At 49.7% G+C, this 16,403-nt stretch overlaps 5 protein-coding genes across 5 annotated transcripts; 1 reads left to right on the top strand and 4 right to left on the bottom strand.

Annotated features, from left to right (window-relative positions):
- Window positions 1-456: 456 nt before the first annotated feature.
- On the top strand, window positions 457-6,842 carry sidD (nonribosomal peptide synthase SidD; the record flags this gene model as incomplete). Its single annotated transcript, XM_056934386.1, has 5 exons — window positions 457-783; window positions 913-966; window positions 1,029-2,740; window positions 2,837-3,536; window positions 3,612-6,842. The coding sequence occupies 5 exons, from the start codon at window positions 457-459 to the stop codon at window positions 6,840-6,842; spliced, it is 6,024 nt and encodes a 2,007-aa protein (XP_056789580.1).
- A 395-nt stretch (window positions 6,843-7,237) lies between these two features.
- On the bottom strand, window positions 7,238-8,746 carry N7539_004783 (ABC transporter ATP-binding protein; the record flags this gene model as incomplete). Its single annotated transcript, XM_056934385.1, has 1 exon — window positions 7,238-8,746. One exon carries the CDS (start codon window positions 8,744-8,746, stop codon window positions 7,238-7,240), a length of 1,509 nt encoding a protein of 502 aa, XP_056789579.1.
- Window positions 8,747-8,972: 226 nt separating this feature from the next.
- N7539_004782 (ABC transporter ATP-binding protein) lies at window positions 8,973-10,769 on the bottom strand (the record flags this gene model as incomplete). Its single annotated transcript, XM_056934384.1, has 1 exon — window positions 8,973-10,769. One exon carries the CDS (start codon window positions 10,767-10,769, stop codon window positions 8,973-8,975), a length of 1,797 nt encoding a protein of 598 aa, XP_056789578.1.
- Window positions 10,770-12,062: 1,293 nt separating this feature from the next.
- On the bottom strand, window positions 12,063-12,855 carry N7539_004781 (GNAT family N-acetyltransferase; the record flags this gene model as incomplete). The annotated part of the gene is made up of 3 exons (XM_056934383.1): window positions 12,063-12,320; window positions 12,374-12,433; window positions 12,505-12,855. 3 exons carry the CDS (start codon window positions 12,853-12,855, stop codon window positions 12,063-12,065), a joined length of 669 nt encoding a protein of 222 aa, XP_056789577.1.
- Window positions 12,856-14,175: 1,320 nt separating this feature from the next.
- Window positions 14,176-15,054, bottom strand: N7539_004780 (WW domain binding protein 11; the record flags this gene model as incomplete). The annotated part of the gene is made up of 1 exon (XM_056934382.1): window positions 14,176-15,054. The coding sequence occupies one exon, from the start codon at window positions 15,052-15,054 to the stop codon at window positions 14,176-14,178; it is 879 nt and encodes a 292-aa protein (XP_056789576.1).
- Window positions 15,055-16,403: the final 1,349 nt, after the last annotated feature.

Here is a 16,403-nt window from a genome sequence, read left to right as displayed (position 1 = left end):
AGGCGAGGAGCTGCGGTGGAGTCCTTTCGGTGTTTCTCATCAGCAGGATTATGGAGTGGGACCGAAGGCAGGGAGGACTGGCGGTGGGTCTTCTGGCCTCGGCACTGTCAAGTTCCATCTTACAGTAACCGATCAATAACGGCCTTCTGTATTGTTCTGTGGTTACATACCGACATAGGTCTCAGCCTTGTAAACACCGTTACAACCCGGTCACTTTGTGTGACTGCAGTAATTTTACTCTCCATCTCCTTTCTTGTTACCGAAGAATGGAAGAATGTGTTGATGCCAAAAGAATCGTATTCTTTTGCCTTGCGAGCAAAGCCCGCTTTAAGACGTGTCATCGTTAGTGAAAAAGCATGTAGTGGGGCTACTTGGCTTCTGTGTAAATTCCGGCTTCGGAACGACTGGGCTGTCTCTCTGGGCACACAAGTCCTTCATGTTTATGCGCTCTCACACATGTTTCCGTTGGCCCGTCTTCAAGAGTGGAAGCATGAACCTATCGTTTTCAGTATGAGTTACACACAAGCCGAGAGCATGCAAGCCTCACGCGCAGATCTTGATAGCATTCATCCGGAGTCTGGACAAGTTGACAGCAACTACTTCATCAGTTCACAATATGAAATCTCGGTGCTAAGCTGTGACGACGACGGCTCGCCAACAGGGCTGAGAGAAAACGTTGTATTACTCGCCTGGCTCATTTGCCTTTTGCGGACAAGTGAAGATGGAAAAGCAAGCTTTGAATGGAGATACGAAGACCAGCTTGATGGATCACCTGCTGGAGAGGTGGCAGTGTAGTTTTCAGACGAAGTCCTTCCTGTGTTGCAAAAAAGCATCGAAGGCGCATTGTTGGTGGTCACTCGGCACATATCAGAGGCTAAGGGCAAGATCTATGATCAAGCTACAAGTTCCCAGTCACTTGTTCTCAGCACAGGACCTATCAACAAAAAGGAAGATAGTCAGGATGCCGTGAGCCACCCTCATTGAAAGATTTCTTCGCAGATCATTACGACTGACCATTACGAGAACAGATCACTATCCAGATTGGAGTTTCCCGCAAAACTAAGTACCTCAATATCCGCCCTCGTGCGACATCCAAGAAAGCTCTACCTTGCACCATTGCTCGTCATGTCCATTCACTGGCAGAAACAATCAAGCTGTGCGTGAATAGCCCCGGATTACGGCTCGAGTCGTTACTTGGTCCAAAAAATCATGACTTGGACATGATCTGGAGGTGGAATCATAACATTCCTCCCACGTACGATTTTTGCATGCATGACATGATCTCCACGCGAGCCAAGGAATTCCCCAATAAAGAGGCTATCGCGTCTTGGGACGGCACTTTGACATATAGTGAGGTCGATGACTTTTCAAATGATCTGGCTATTCGACTGCACGCCGCCGGTGTAGCTTTCAACGATTTCATACCTGTGTGCTTCGAGAAGTCGAGATGGACAATCGTCGCAGTCCTTGCTGTGATGAAAGCAGGCGGTACAATGGTTTTAATGGACCCGAATCTACCTCTCGCTCGTCTTCAGAATATGGCGTGTCAGGTGAATGCCAAGCATATGATCTTGTCTGAAAATCAGAAAGACATCGCTTCATGCATTTTACCCGAAGGAGTAAGACTCACCGTCGGCGTCAACACTTTTACAAACATGCCAAAGTCACAGTCTTTGCCGGCTCTATCCGTTGTGCCCAGTTCGGCCTTGATGTATGTGATTTTCACCTCGGGGAGTACTGGCACACCAAAGGGTGTCACCATATCGCATCGGACATACACAAGCAGCGCCATTCCCCGGGCAGCAGCAGTCGGGTACAAGCCGACCTCAAGAGTCCTGGACTTTGCATCATATGCCTTTGATGTGAGCATTGACAGTATGCTCCTGACACTGGGAAATGGTGGCTGTCTTTGCATTCCGTCCGATGAAGAGCGACTGAACGACATCAACGAGGTCATCCGTACAATGAAAATCAATTACGCCAGCATCACTCCGTCAATGGCACGTATTTTGGACGCTGATGTGATTAAATCACTTGACATACTTGGGCTGGGAGGTGAGGCCGCGTCAGCAACCGATGTGGATTCTTGGGGTCAAGATACCAGGATTGTCATCGGCTATGGTCCTTGCGAATGCACTATTGGGTTTACTATCAATAGCAGCGCTGCAACTGGTAAAGACTACGTCTCCATTGGCAAGGGCAATGGAGCGGCGATCTGGATCGTTGACCCAAACGATCATGAAGTTCTGATGCCCGTTGGGGCGGTTGGCGAGCTCCTTGTTGAAGGCCCTATCGTTGGCCAGGGCTATTTGAATGACACAGAAAAGACAGCTGCAGCTTTCATCAATGATCCCTCATGGCTTTTGTGTGGTCATGAGCAATATCGCGGCAGAAATGGTCGATTATACAAAAGTGGCGATCTCGGAATGTATGATCCGGACGGTTCTGGGGCAGTTGTGTTTGTTGGTCGAAAGGATACTCAAGTCAAGCTTCGTGGCCAACGAGTCGAACTCGGAGAGATTGAAAGTCAGCTGAACAGCAAATTACCATCTGAAGCGACAGTTGTTGCCGAAGTCATCACGCCGAAAGGAGCTGGCAATCAGTCTGTTCTGGTGGCATTCATTTCATTTCGATCTGCTCAAGGGCAAGAGCACCTGGAAATTGATTCCGCCCCGCTCACTCCTGATCAAAGCACGGCGCTTTCGGTTGCAAAGTCAGAGGTGTCCAAAGTCCTTCCAAGGTATATGATACCAACCGCTTACTTATCTGTGAACTATATTCCCACATTAATTTCCGGGAAGACCGATCGCAAATGACTCCGTCAATTTGGTACCAGTGTTGACCTTCGGGCAAAGGAGCAGGATCTGGGAGAAAGCGTCTCACGGGAAATGTCTGAATTGGCATCGACCTTAAGAGAGTCATGGTCTCAAGTTTTGAAGACTGACGCACAAATAGGTCCTGACGACAACTTCTTCGCATTGGGCGGCGACTCTTTGGCTGCCATGAGTCTAGTATCCCTTTGCCGCGAAAAGAGCGTTGACTTCTCTGTGCTAAAAGTCTTTGAAAGTCCAACTCTCAGAGCAATGGCTGCCAATACAGGTATTTTTCAAGACCAAGTGGAATCTCATACGGGCCCATTCTCTTTGCTCACTCAAACGGTGGAGAGCGCGTGTGTAGCGGCAGCGAGTGCCTGTGGAGTTGTTGAGAATGAGATTGAGGACATCTATCCAGCCACACCAACGCAAGAGTCTTTGTTCATCTTTTCGTTGAAATCTGACAAAGCCTACATTGCTCAGAGAGTTGCGTGTATACCGCCATCAATCAACGTGGATGACTGGAAAAGGGCATGGGAGGCTGTTGTCACGTCAAGTCCAATCTTACGCAGCCGCTTGGTTCAGCTTCAAGGTCCAGGGCTCCAGCAAGTTGTCTTGAAAGCGAATATCGACTGGAAACACCATCGAGATCTTGTCCGGTATCTCGAAGATGATCGCTTGGAAAAGATGCATCTTGGACACAGTCTTGCTCGATACGCTGTAGTAGATGATTTGGCATGTGGTAAGCGTTATATGGTCTGGACTGTGCATCATGCTCTATATGATGGCTGGTAATAGCCTGTCATTCTTGAACAAGTCCAGAAAGCACTTCAGGGCTCGAATATTGAGAGAACAGAGGAAATGAGGCACTTTGTCAAATATGTGCAAGAGACAAACGAGTCAGAGACGGTGGATTTTTGGAGGCGGGAGCTCAATGGTGCCATCGGACCGCAATTTCCACGCCTCCCTTACAGAGACTACCTACCAAAGCCAACAGACACAGTTGAGCGGTTCATTCAATTTGCTTCTGACGCTCGGTCGAATTTCACCCTGGCCACTTTCATACGAGCTGCATGGGCACCCGTTGCGTCTCAATATACAAGAAGTGATGACGTTCTCTTCGGAGAGACGCTCACAGGTCGAGACATTCCCATACCCGGAGTTGAGAGAATCGTGGGTCCTCTCATAGCGGCTGTCCCTATTCGTATCAGGATTGCTCGAAGTAGCACTGCGGAGGAGTACTTGCAAGCGGTGCAAAAGAGCATCCTTTGTCGAGCTTCTTACCAGCACATGGGAATGCAAAACATCCGCAAGGTCAGTCGGGATGCTCAACATGCATGTGAGGCTGGAACTGGCTTGGTCATACAACCAGAGCCGGATCACAAAGGGGATGATCTTGGATTCTTTCAAATCGACGCTGTGCAGGAAGCGGTTCATTTCAATCCTTATCCTTTGATGTTGGCATGTGGAATTGGAAATGGTGGGTTCAGAGTGTGCGCAAATTTTGACGGCGAACTCGTCGGAAAGAGACAGATGGAAAGAATGCTTTCTCAGCTCGAAGTTACGTGCTTTGAACTGGCAAAGAACCTCAGCAGGAGAATTGATCAAATATCATGTCTTCACGAAGATGAACTGAACGAGATTTGGAGGCGTAATACCCTTGCTCCGCTGGCGTTTGATGTATCAGCTAGTAAGCTTCACGCAGATTCCATCAAACCGGGGTCAACTTACCCGCCTCCTGTCGTCCAGTGGATATGCAATCTGAGAAATCCTTCTCTTCTGTCCCCCATCGGCTGTCCTGGGGAGATGTGGCTTGAAGATGACTGCCTTTCAGGTAAGACTCTGGACTCGCCCGCCTGGCTCCGAGCAGGGAGCTCCAAGATCCCGGGTCGCGTGGGAAAGCTTCAAACAACGAGAGACATTGTGCAACAACAAGAAGACGGAAGAATTCTTTTCATAGGTCGCAAAGACGACGTCGTTCTTGTCAACGGTCAGCCGGTAGAGATTGCCGATCTTGAGATCCATTTCTCCAGACACCTTCCCTCATCTGCTCGTGCAGCCGTAGGTGTGAGGAGAAAGACTAGTCATTCCCCCAGTGACGATCCAGAGTCCAGCCTTACTATCATGTTCGAGGAGCGGCATGTCGGGAGTGATCAAGTCAGACTTATGCTCGAGTCTTACAATGTTGGCGACGAATCGGATTGCTCAGCTTTGAAAGTCCATGTCCGCGCCTCGGCGTCTACAGAACTTATTCTGGCAATAAGAAGTTTGGACACATTCTATAAGGACTCATTACCAACACATATGATTCCTGGGTCATACATTGTGATAGACAGCTTACCAGCCAGACAAGAGCTGTTGAAGCAAGTGGCGAGCTCGATCCCTAGCCAAATTTCAACCGCGTTTCAGCACGGCTTGCAAGAGGCCTGGAACAAGTCTCTCTCTCATTCACACTTGAGTGATCCTGAAAAGATATTGCGATCGGAATGGGCCAAAGTGCTCGGTCTTCGAGTAGGACAGATTGAAAAGGATGACAATTTCTTCCGACTTGGTGGTGATTCCGTTCTCGCCATGAAGCTTGTTACTAGCCTTCGGAATAAGGGCCATACCTTGATGAGTGCAGACGTCTTCCAGCATATGCGACTTCGCGATGCAGCAACAAGGCTGAAGCTTGGCCAGGTTGAAAGAATGCCAATTCAGTCATACAAACCTTTCACGCTCGTCGACACCGTTGAAGCAGAGCAGATTGTGTCCGAGATTCGTCAGAATCAACTGGGGCATGCTGCATGCTTTGTTCAAGACGTTTTTCCTGTCACAGACACTCAGACGATTGATATCCGTGGAACAATTCGTATGCCACGCACGTCCGTTCAGTACAATACACTGTACTTCAATCAGAAGATCGACCTTGAAAGACTGCATCGAGCTTGTAGGAGGCTAGTCGAGATGCATGACCTTCTAAGGACAGATTTCGTTCAAAATAATGGAAGATTATTCCAGGCCATTTTGAGCGAAACAGAAGTCCAAATGATGTCACACCGTACCGACACTGATCTCGTCTCGTTCGTGAGCGACTTTTGCGTGAGGGACATTGAGTGTGAGTTCTCTCTCGGTTCCGCCTTTTACAAGTTCATCCACGCTTCTGATGAGCATGGCCATGATTGCCTGATTTTTGCAATCTCCCATGCTCTATATGATGGTATTTCGCTACCAAGACTGCTTGAAGACTTGGAAGCCCTGTACTCAGATACATCAATCTCGAGCTATGCGCCCTTTTCATCATACATAGCCCGCACTCTGGATACACGTCTCCAGGTGAGGTCTCTGGGATATTGGAGCACATTGCTCGGTGGTTCATCTTTGTCAGTTTTAGATGGACTTTCGGCGGACCAAGATGATAGAGGTGTTTTCTTACAAAAAGCTATCGAATGCTGCCAGCCGCCGCAAGATTTCACGGTTGCGAACATTCTAACCGCAGCGTGGTCTCTGCTCTTGGCTCGTCGCTTGCGGAAACCGGACGTGACATTTGGATCAGTTACCTCGGGCCGGATGATTGATCTCGCGAATGTTGAAAATGTCGTTGGGCCATGTTACCAACTCGCACCGGTTCGAGTTCAGATACAGCCCAAATGGACGGCTACGGACCTTCTCTGCAGTGTTCGAAAACAAATGGCTGAATCAGCCGCACATGATTTCCTTGGCTTTGATAAAATCTCAAAACAATGCACATCTTGGCCCCACTCTGCAGGTTCATTCGACTCCATAGTTCACCATCAAGATTTTGATGACTTTGACAGCATGCCGTTTGCTGGAGGTTCATGCAGAGTGGAAATCTACAACCCGCACGGAGATGCACCCTTGCCTTTCAAAGCGGTCTCTTTTGTACGAAGTGGCCAGGTACATGTTGGAGCTGTTGGCTCTACGAGAGACTTGGACTTGGTGTCCGAGCTACTTGATGACCTGGCTTCGATCTTTGCTGAGGTCTGCAGATGTTCAAAAAGTGTCTTACTCGATGCTGCGGTATTCTGAGATGCGTGCTATGATTGAATTGACTTCTCAACATTCATCCAGTGTTGCTGACTATCATGCTCAATCGCAGATGAGCTGTGTGTACTGTTCGTGGTGGTCAATCGATGGGTATGGCATGTTTCTCAACACCTCATAGTATTCAGTTTTGGTCCATTCTTTCTGTCTTTTTCTAATATTCCTAAGGCATGCAATACACTGCCGTCACCAGTAATCTAACTACGTTCTGCAAGGGTGCACAAGAAGTCTTCAAAGTAGCTTTGATATGATTAACTGAACTCTTATCTGCATCTATGTAGCATGGAAATGGATGATGAAGTGAACGAAATGACCTGACTAGATGATATAGTACAGTAAAGTGGCCCGGCAAAAGCTCGATGACCAGGCAACCGCTTTTCTCAGGTTGCAACAGTCTGGTGCATGACATTCTCTCGGTAACTCTGGGAGCGCTCAAGTAATTGCTCATGGCCTCCATGGTCCATGCCCTGTCCGTTTTCAATCAAAAAGATCGTGTTGGCTTTGCGAATTGTCCGAAGACGATGGGCAATTGCAATGACAGTAATGCCCCTCGCAGCTTTTTCAAGGCCATCTTGCAGAAGCTGTTCTGACTGCGCGTCTAGCGCACTTGTCGACTCGTCGAGTATCAACAATCTAGGCTTCCGCACAAGTGCTCGGGCGATTGAGAGACGTTGCTTCTGTCCGCCAGAGAATTGATTGCCATTCGGCCCGCAGAGTGTCTCATAGCCATCAGGCAGACTCATGATGACATCGTGAATATTGGCAAGTTTACGCGCGTCTTGAATCTCGTCCATGGTAGCTTCATGGTCCGGACGGGCACCGAGACCAATGTTGAATTTGATACCGCCTTCAAATAGGACACTTTCTTGCGGAACCAATGAGATGTCATTACGAAACGCGACTTCCTGATGCTTGGTCACATCAACTCCGTCGATGAGGATACCGCCCGATTGCGGTTTGTAGAGCCTCTCGACGAGGGATATTATCGTAGATTTACCTGCACCACTTGGGCCAACGAGTGCACAGAATTTGCCTGGTTGAATTTCAAGATTCAGCCCGTTCAGTACTTTGACATCATCTCGAGCTGGATAGGCAAAATGAACGTCGCAGAACTGTACACCCAGAGCTCTGCTGTTGATAGTGGTCTTCGGTTCGCCGACAGGGTTGAACGCCTCAGGATCTCGATCGGCGGGCTTTGCAGGCACGGCATTGCGAACACGACCCGACATGCCAGTTGAGCCAATGTCAATGAGACTGAGAACTCTTGCCATGGCGGCACGTGCATTTGAAAGTTCAGGAGCGAGAGCAAACATCTGGCTCCACAGAAGTGCGCTTACAAGAAGCGAGAAAACGACAATCAGGAATTGTGTCTGGGTGTAAGTTCCTGCAACAATCTGCTTCGAGCCCCACCAATATGCGAGAGCATTGACACAATTTCCAAGGAAATAAGTCATGGCTTGCCAGAAACCTGCGATAACGGTGACCTTCAATGTCTCCTGGCGCGGTCCTTTGAGAGACCGCCTGTAGGTTTTCAAGGTTTCCTCTTCAAGGGATAAGGACGCAACCGTCTTGATAGATGAGATTGCCTCTGTGCCGATATCGACCGATCTAGTATATGCATTCTCGTGGCGCTCTTCAAATTTTCCAAGCACGTGAAGCTCCATCAAGCCCGCCCCAAGGAGCATTGGCACCAAGGACAGACAGATGAGAGCAATCTTCCAGGCAATAATGTGAGTGAGAACAATTGCAGCGACGAGGTTCACGGAGATGGAAAATAGTGACCCGATCATGGAGCCACTCAGTCCAGCCAAAGAATTGCCATCGCGAGTGATGTATGAGAGAAGCATTGCAGGTGTCCGTCTCTTCGATTGATGCCAATGAAGATCCATGTTTCCGCTCAGTAGACTCAGATCTGAGGGTTTGTAAACCAATCAGTTCAGCATAGGTCCCTGTTTTTGCCATCAATGATGCATGATTGCCTTGCTCGACAATGTTTCCCTTGTGCATCACGATGATGTTGTCTGCTTTAGTGACAGTAGCGAGACGATGGGCGATCGTGATCACCGTTCGGCCGCGTGAGATGTTGTTGATCGCGTTCTGGATACGCTGTTCGCTTCACGAATCAAGTGAAGCCGCGGCTTCGTCTAGTATAAGAACTGCGGGATCTTTCACTAAGGCGCGAGCCAGCGATATACGTTGTTTTTGTCCGCCGCTTATCAGACGACCGGCAGACCCCACGGATGTTCCATATCCACGGTTGAGTTTGGAAATGAATTCATGGGCGTCTGCAAGAATGACTGCATTTTTGACAAGATCCACAATTTCCACAACAGCTGGTCCACGAGCCTCTGCTGCAACTGAAAGCTCCTGCCCTTCCCTGATCTCGGCAGCAAGTTCTGCAAGAGAAGAGCTTAGCAGCGTATCTTTGAGCTCTTCATGATTGGGTTTGCTTGAATTGATGAGGCCGTGCGCAATGTTCTCCAGCAGGGAGCGATCCAGAAGCGAGGGTTCTTGCTGCACAAGACTGCAAAAACCCCGTAGGTCACGAATGTTGATATCATGGAGGGGCATGCCATCAAAGGTCACTTCTCCCTCAGTAGGGTCGTACAATCTGGTGCACAGTGCCGCAATGGTTGACTTCCCGCTTCCAGAAAGCCCGACAAGGGCGGTATGTTGCTTTGCGGGGAGAGATAGCGTGATCTTGTCCAGAACCTTAATCTCTGGCCGGGAAGGATAGATAAAAGAGACGTTTTTGAACTCAAACTCGCCCTCAGCACTGCCCAGACGAGTACCACAAGAAGCAGTCGCATCAATTAAAGGCTCGCGGTCAATGTCCTCCTTTAGCTTAGAATGTGAAGCAACGGCTTGAACAAAGAGGTGTAAAAATGGCGCAACCTGACTCAGCAACAGAGTTGCTTTCAATTCCATTAGCTCAATCTTTAGGGTACGAGGAAGCTTTGAGGAAATACCTTCAATCAGAATGAAAATAACGGTGAATGTCGAGCCCACGGTGACACCAGCGGTCTCGCCATTTACTGCATCGGCGATTCGATGCGCGCCTTGCCAAAATGCAAGACCATTCGCACCATAAGCGATAAAGTACAACACTCGAGACTGAACGCCGACTGCTGTTGCTTTCTTCAAAGCCTCGTGTTTTGCTAATTTGAGAGCACTTGAGAACTTTTTCTCCAGTCGAGCATTTGCCCCGAAAGCATGGACCACAACGATATTGGAGAGTGCCTCGGAGGCAATCGTTGTAGCGGATGCGGCGTAATCGGACATCAAACCAGCATATTTTTCGATATAGTGGCTTCCAACAAAAGACATCACAAGGTACGCAGGGATCAATGAGAGAAGAATGGCGGCAAGCTCCCAATACTTGATGAAGGCAACAATGTACGCTGTCACGAAGAAGGAAATTGCCGCAACGACAATTCCCACTTTCTCGGAAGTGCCCGAGCGGATAGTTTGGATATCACTGCTCAAACGAGAAGCCACTTCACCTGGCGTCAATTTATCGAAGTGGGAGGGCTCCTGCCGCAGGAGATTCTTCAGATAGCTTTCCCGCAGCCTTTGGGCTAGACGTGCGCCAAACATGGTCCAGCATGTCAGGTGAGCGTAGATCAGAACAAATTGCGCAATGGCAAGGTATAAAATCAGCCATATTTTGCTGTTGATGTCGTTTTGATACTTTGCATTAGATCCTGGTGAGCTTGTACTGGTTGTTTCCTCGCAAGTCACTGAGTTGAAATCGTCGAGCAATTGACCAAATAGGATTCCAATAATAGGAAAAGGTACACCAGAAGCAATGGAACAAGCTAGTCCACCGACAAGGAGACCAACATCGAGACCCGATGGACTTGCTGCAACGAGGAGTCGAGGGTATCCCGCCAGCTTCTGGAGGAAGCGCATCGTGCACTAGGACAACGAATCGCACTGAAATTAAATACAGCTCGGTCAATATCGTAACGCATCAACGTCGACTAGAGAGCAAGACACACCTCGGCCACTGAGATTCCGCCTGTGTTATCGGTCGTCAAAGAGAAGACTGCGGCAGCTCGCGCGACAAGCAGTGATCTTGAGAAACAACGTGCTGTCCAACCCAGGGCCTCAGTAGTGAGTAGACTGATTCAAGCCCGAGGAGACCGAATGAGGTGTGATAAGACTGAGAATTAGATGGATAAACAAATCAGAACACTTCGTCTAGTTGTACTTCCCTTGTAAAAGCATCAGGAAGTTTTTGTCGTGGAGTAGAGGATCCCCAAGTCTCGCCAAAACGGCTACCCTTATTTCCCGACATCGGTACCTATGAAGCGGAACTTTTTCATTCCGGATCAGATAACTCAACCTAGTGGAGCTCCTATCCTCAATGCCTCGAGTGACTCAAGTCTGGCTGCAGATCTGAGATTTGGATGAGCTACGACGAATGAAGTGGAGTGATTCAGTATTATTGCATCCTTGGCATCTCGGTGGCTCTCACGGTATGCGTCTGGACTCTGGTCTGGCCTTTTTATACGGTATCCCGAGTCTGTAATTTGTATGGTATTTGAATGTATGTAAAAGGGCTTCCGGCCACACAGTATCGTATGTAACTTACAGCTGGAAATTGGTTTTTGATGGATACTAAATACTCCAACCCATCCGGCCGCTCACCTTCCGACATGTGATCACTTTCAAACCTTCTTTTGAGAGGCTGAAGACTCGACCAGGCCGAATTCTGCGGCTAGATGCCGATCAAATCAATGTGAACTTGCTCCGACCTGAGTACTCGTGGAGTCGTGTACTCCTCACATCAATGCCCCTGTCGGATCTCATCATTTAAGCCGACCGAGAAACGATGGCAGAAGCAAGCAGACTAACCCTCATGATCCAAGGGAGAATTTGAAGAAAGATCAAATTGGGTTTTTGTGGATCCGCCCAGCCATTATCGCTTCGCAGGCTGCACTGTTGGCAATCATTTCATTCGAAGACAATCATAAAAATCAACGGAGCGCTCAGCACTCTCTAGACCTCCGAAAAGAATAGTCAAAAACCTGCATTCTATAAAATTGAGAGTCTCCGTATTACGTAGCACACTTACAACACCGATCCCTGATGCATCCTCTCGATCATTTGTTTGATAAGGCAACCTGAACGTTATCTGTGTGGCTATCCGAACTTTTTTGATCCTGGCTTGCGCCTCTCAAGATTGTCTTCAGACGACGATCACAGTTTCGCGTTCCAGGCGGCCCTGTCAGCCGACTCAAGAGGCTTTTCCCGCCCATCCCAGAATAGGGGACAAAGCTGGAACCATTTCTCTCGACTTGCAATGCTGTGGACTGAGCGCTTATGACCAAGATCGACATATTTGCCGATTGTGAGACCCTGAGCATTCTCATATGAGAGAATCGTCCCACCGGTCGCCTTGGGTTCTCCCACAAATTGACCGTCCTTGGATCGTCCAAGAAACAATAGTGAATGCAGCTTGAATACCATGAGTTGACACGATGGGCTCCCCGGAAAGACGCGTCACCAACCAGCGAATGACGGCCACGGTCATAATCTCCTGCGTCGTAATGGGCACCGTAGTGGTCTTCCTGTTACTTGCGATCAGTACTTATCTTGTGTCCATGCTGCGTAGAGCTGTTGGCAAATCGTCAATACTTACTTTTGCCCAATATAGCTCAAAATATGAGAAGCACGTATCATCGAATCGACCAAACAAGCAAAGCACATGAGGATCAAAGTGCAGCTTACGGAGATACTGTCGATGTTCATCAAGAGTTCCCGTCGCATTCCAGCCCTTCGCGACACGTGGATCGTTTTGCCACTTGTTGAATAGGCACAGATGCTCATCGTTCCTCCAGTCCACAACCTCCAAAGAAAAATGCTGGTCAACTTCTGGGACGTATCTACTGTAGACGATCGATCCTGGATTGGGCTTTGGTCGGCGAGTCGGATGACGAGTATAGACTGCCTCGTCTGGAAACTTCATGGTGGTCTGGTAATTCTCCGGCATGAGTGGAAATTGGTCCAGGGGCTTACGGAGAGGCCCATCTGTCCCATCTCCTTTGACCAGATCGGCCGAGGCCCCGTTGGAGACGCCGCATCCCAAGCACAAAAAGTTACGTAAAGTGGATGCCGGCCGAGGCGGCCTAATCTAATCAGATGGGCCAGTTCAGTTTCTTGGGTCCAAATCGATCAGTTAAACCAGCGTGTCTCACGATACCTGCGCCAAGCCCACGAGACGGAGATTGGGTAGCTGAAAAGCCCGGTCATCTGTTGCCTCAAGTTCCTGAGGACTCGGAACAAGTCGGCAACGACACATCGCTTCAGGAAAATAGACATGGCTCTAACGTAACCGGCATCCCAAGAACAAAAGCTAAGGTGGACCCGTGTGCTTGGATGGTGCATTTTCGCTTAACGGGTTCCATCTGTGCTCGTTTGCGAAAGCATTACATCCATCGTTCCTGATGCTGTAGCTGCGGGTCCAGCTTGAATCCAAAATTTCAACCCCAGTCGCTGTTATCAGATCGAAACCGCCCCGGGCAAACTTCCAAATCGGCATCAGTGGGCACTAGGCAGTTGGCAGTTGGCAGTTGGCAGTTGGCAGTTGGCAGCTGGCACTACTGGGCACTACTGGGCAGTGGGCACTAATGTACGCAGGCAGAATCCACTGATCCAGTCAGTGTTGGCGTGGATGGAAGGCCCCCACCCTTTCATTGTGCCTGGTTCTGGAATGACACATTGTTTCCACGATCAAAATGCCGAGTTTCGACTCTCGTCTAGCTAAGTCTTTCACGGACTGCGCGAGGAAATGCAAAAGGAATGGGAGGTTTCGCGAAGTCGGAGCGTTGACCCTGATTGATAGAGCCCATTCAAGGACTCCCCGATCGTCATGGAGGAGAAGTCTCCAGGCCGCTTCGATGTCGCGATGTCGTGAAGATGAAGTCTGCTATGTCAGCAACTCGCAATGGACTGTGTGAATCTCTCATCCTCTGCTGTCACCTTGTTCATGGCGTACCTAGTCATCCACTCAAACATCCTCATCCGAGTAATCTCAGCAAGCTCGTCGAATGTGTTTTGACTGAAACACCCCGGTCTCAATCGAAAGAAGTCTGCCTTACTTGAGTACCTCGTGCTCATTTTTATGCCATCGGCGCAGACATAATATCAATGGACTGATCTTACTCGTAGCTCATGACAACTTGTGTCGCTGGATAATCAAATCTGCACAGTCAGAGTCGCGTTTTTCAGAGCTGGTCTTGACATGGCGATCGAGCCGAGCACTCAGATAACACTATAAACAGACGGCGATGCGTCCAAACATTTTCAAGGCTCAGACTTCCTCTTCGTCCACTTCTTCCACATGGGCTTGCTTCCTTTGTTCTTGGTTGAACCTCCTTTCTTCCTCCTCTAGAAGCCGTAGCTCCTCCATTGCAGACTCGTCTGCTGGCGGTGCACCAGCTGTCATTCCTCCTGAGATCCCAGCCGTATATCCAGCCTTCTCGAGCTTGTCCATTTCCTCCGGTTCCAGCAACTTCCCTGTGCCCTTGATCGACTCTTGCTTCATTCGCACCGCGGCTGGGACAAACTTGCTCACCGCCTCCTTCCGTAGATCGCGTATCTCAGGCTTGGCCTCGTAGATCGTCTTCGCCTCAACCACCGGTGGCTTAGCTGGAAGCGCATGAGGCCCACGACGCTCTGTTGGTCCTTCCGTGGGTGGGGCATTCCTTCTCCTGTGGTATTCGCGAGGGATCGGAGGGGGCGTATCTCGAGGCATTGGTATCTTTCGCACTTCTTCGTCTGTTTCACTGCCCTCACTGTCCTCACGTGATCGACCCGAAGCAAATTCGCGCCTGCGCTTGCCCAGCACATGATCACCTGGCTCTCTTCGCGACCCTTGGAAGTCTCCTCTCGCGCTTTGAGGGAATTGAGGTGCTTTGTCACCCAGTGCTTCTCGGGCTTTGAGTACCGCTTTCAAATCCCGCTCGAGGGCCCCTAGGACTTCCTTGTCGCGAGGGCGTAATTGCTGTCCGGATTCCTCCATCGACTTGAAATCGTTGATTTGCCGCTGAATCCGGTCTGGGTTGCGACGTGCCAACTTTTCGTTCCGCCGCGCTAATTGCTCCGCTTTGCTTTTCTTCAAGCTCTTCATCTTCTCTTGCTTCCGCTGCGCCGCAGCAGGGTTGATGCTGCGCTCCTTGTCTTTCGCCATCACGAAGATAGGAATGTGGACGAGTCTTGGTGCTCAATGGTGTTTGCAATCGGTCGCGCGGAGAACATGCGAGGTAGAGACGATAGCCGTGTGGCAATGCGACTGTGGTGAGAAATGGAGATAACGGCGAATAGAGTCGGCGAACGATGGTCCGTGATTGGGTGGCGCAGCGAAAAGGCGTGCGCGAGAGAATCGCAGGCCCAAAATCGTTTGATAAGAACACACCGAGGATTGGCGGACTGCGTGATTTGCCAATTTGTTCAGTCTGATCAAGACTCAAATCTTGAGCACCGGCGATGGGGAAGACAGGTGTGCAGCTGTCGATCGACAAGTAAAGCGTTGCGGTCGCGATTCGTAGTGTCCGTGCTGAGTTGCCGATTACGCAGGCAACGGACACGCCGGAAGTTTCTCAAGCCTCACAAGTTGGGCAGCACTGTCCTAGATGATATTCTGAGGTCCAGACAGGCAGCTATGCGGGTTCGGGCGGATACTTCTGAGGCGTCGAGCTGTCAAGGGAGTGGAACGAGGTGGTCAGAGAAGGAAGTGGAAGAAGCTGTCGCAGCAAAGGCGGAGTGAGTGGAGGAGCTTTCCATGGATCGGAATGGATCCCGTCGATATGCAACTACTCTAAGAGGTTCAGGCCAGGCGGCTCTGATTTAAGAATGCTACAGCTGCAGAAGATTTCAGGTACCTACAAGGCACGCTCGACGAGGTACAAGTACAGGCGTGCTCTCGCCATGCTTCTACTGGCATCACCGAATAATCCTCGTCGAGGGACTCCGAGGTAGGTCCGAGGTAGGTACCTCGTTCACCTTGAATCTCTCTCGTAGTTCTTTGGATCTACTGCCCAAATGCGTCCTCCTGAATGTTCGTAGTCGAGGCAAAGCGTGTGTCTGTCGCACATGCACTGACTTGAGTCGTGATCGCCCGCTAATGACTGGCTGCGTTGAATATGTCAAGCACAGCAGAAGAAGCCCCTCCTCGAACTAAAGAACACCCCGTCGTTATACGATCCTTCTTGTTCACGCTCACCGACTGATTTGAATCCTCTTGGACTCGCTGCGTTGCTTTTTGCTCTGCCGCCTTTTTCCACTGATCACCGCTCTTTGGTGCCCTCGCGCGCGCGCGAGAGCACACGAACAAGAGGCTTGTCTTTTTGATCGCTATCACTCTCGCCCGACCTTTTATCCCGGCTTGAATCGGGCGCCGAGATTGTCCCTCGACTCCCAACTCCCAACATCCAACTTCCTCTGGATCATGACAGTTACAGACCGCTGAAGACCCGTGCACATACCTCTTGTAGTACCACTAGACTGGATCAGTGTCACATCTATCGCTATCACGGTCAG

This window comes from Penicillium diatomitis, assembly GCF_028827545.1.
Source record: "Penicillium diatomitis strain IBT 30728 chromosome Unknown utg000005l_segment0_segment0, whole genome shotgun sequence".
In the NCBI taxonomy this organism is placed as follows: domain Eukaryota; kingdom Fungi; phylum Ascomycota; class Eurotiomycetes; order Eurotiales; family Aspergillaceae; genus Penicillium; species Penicillium diatomitis.
Note: the sequence above shows the minus strand (reverse complement) of the source record. Positions and strands in the feature narration are given on the sequence as shown.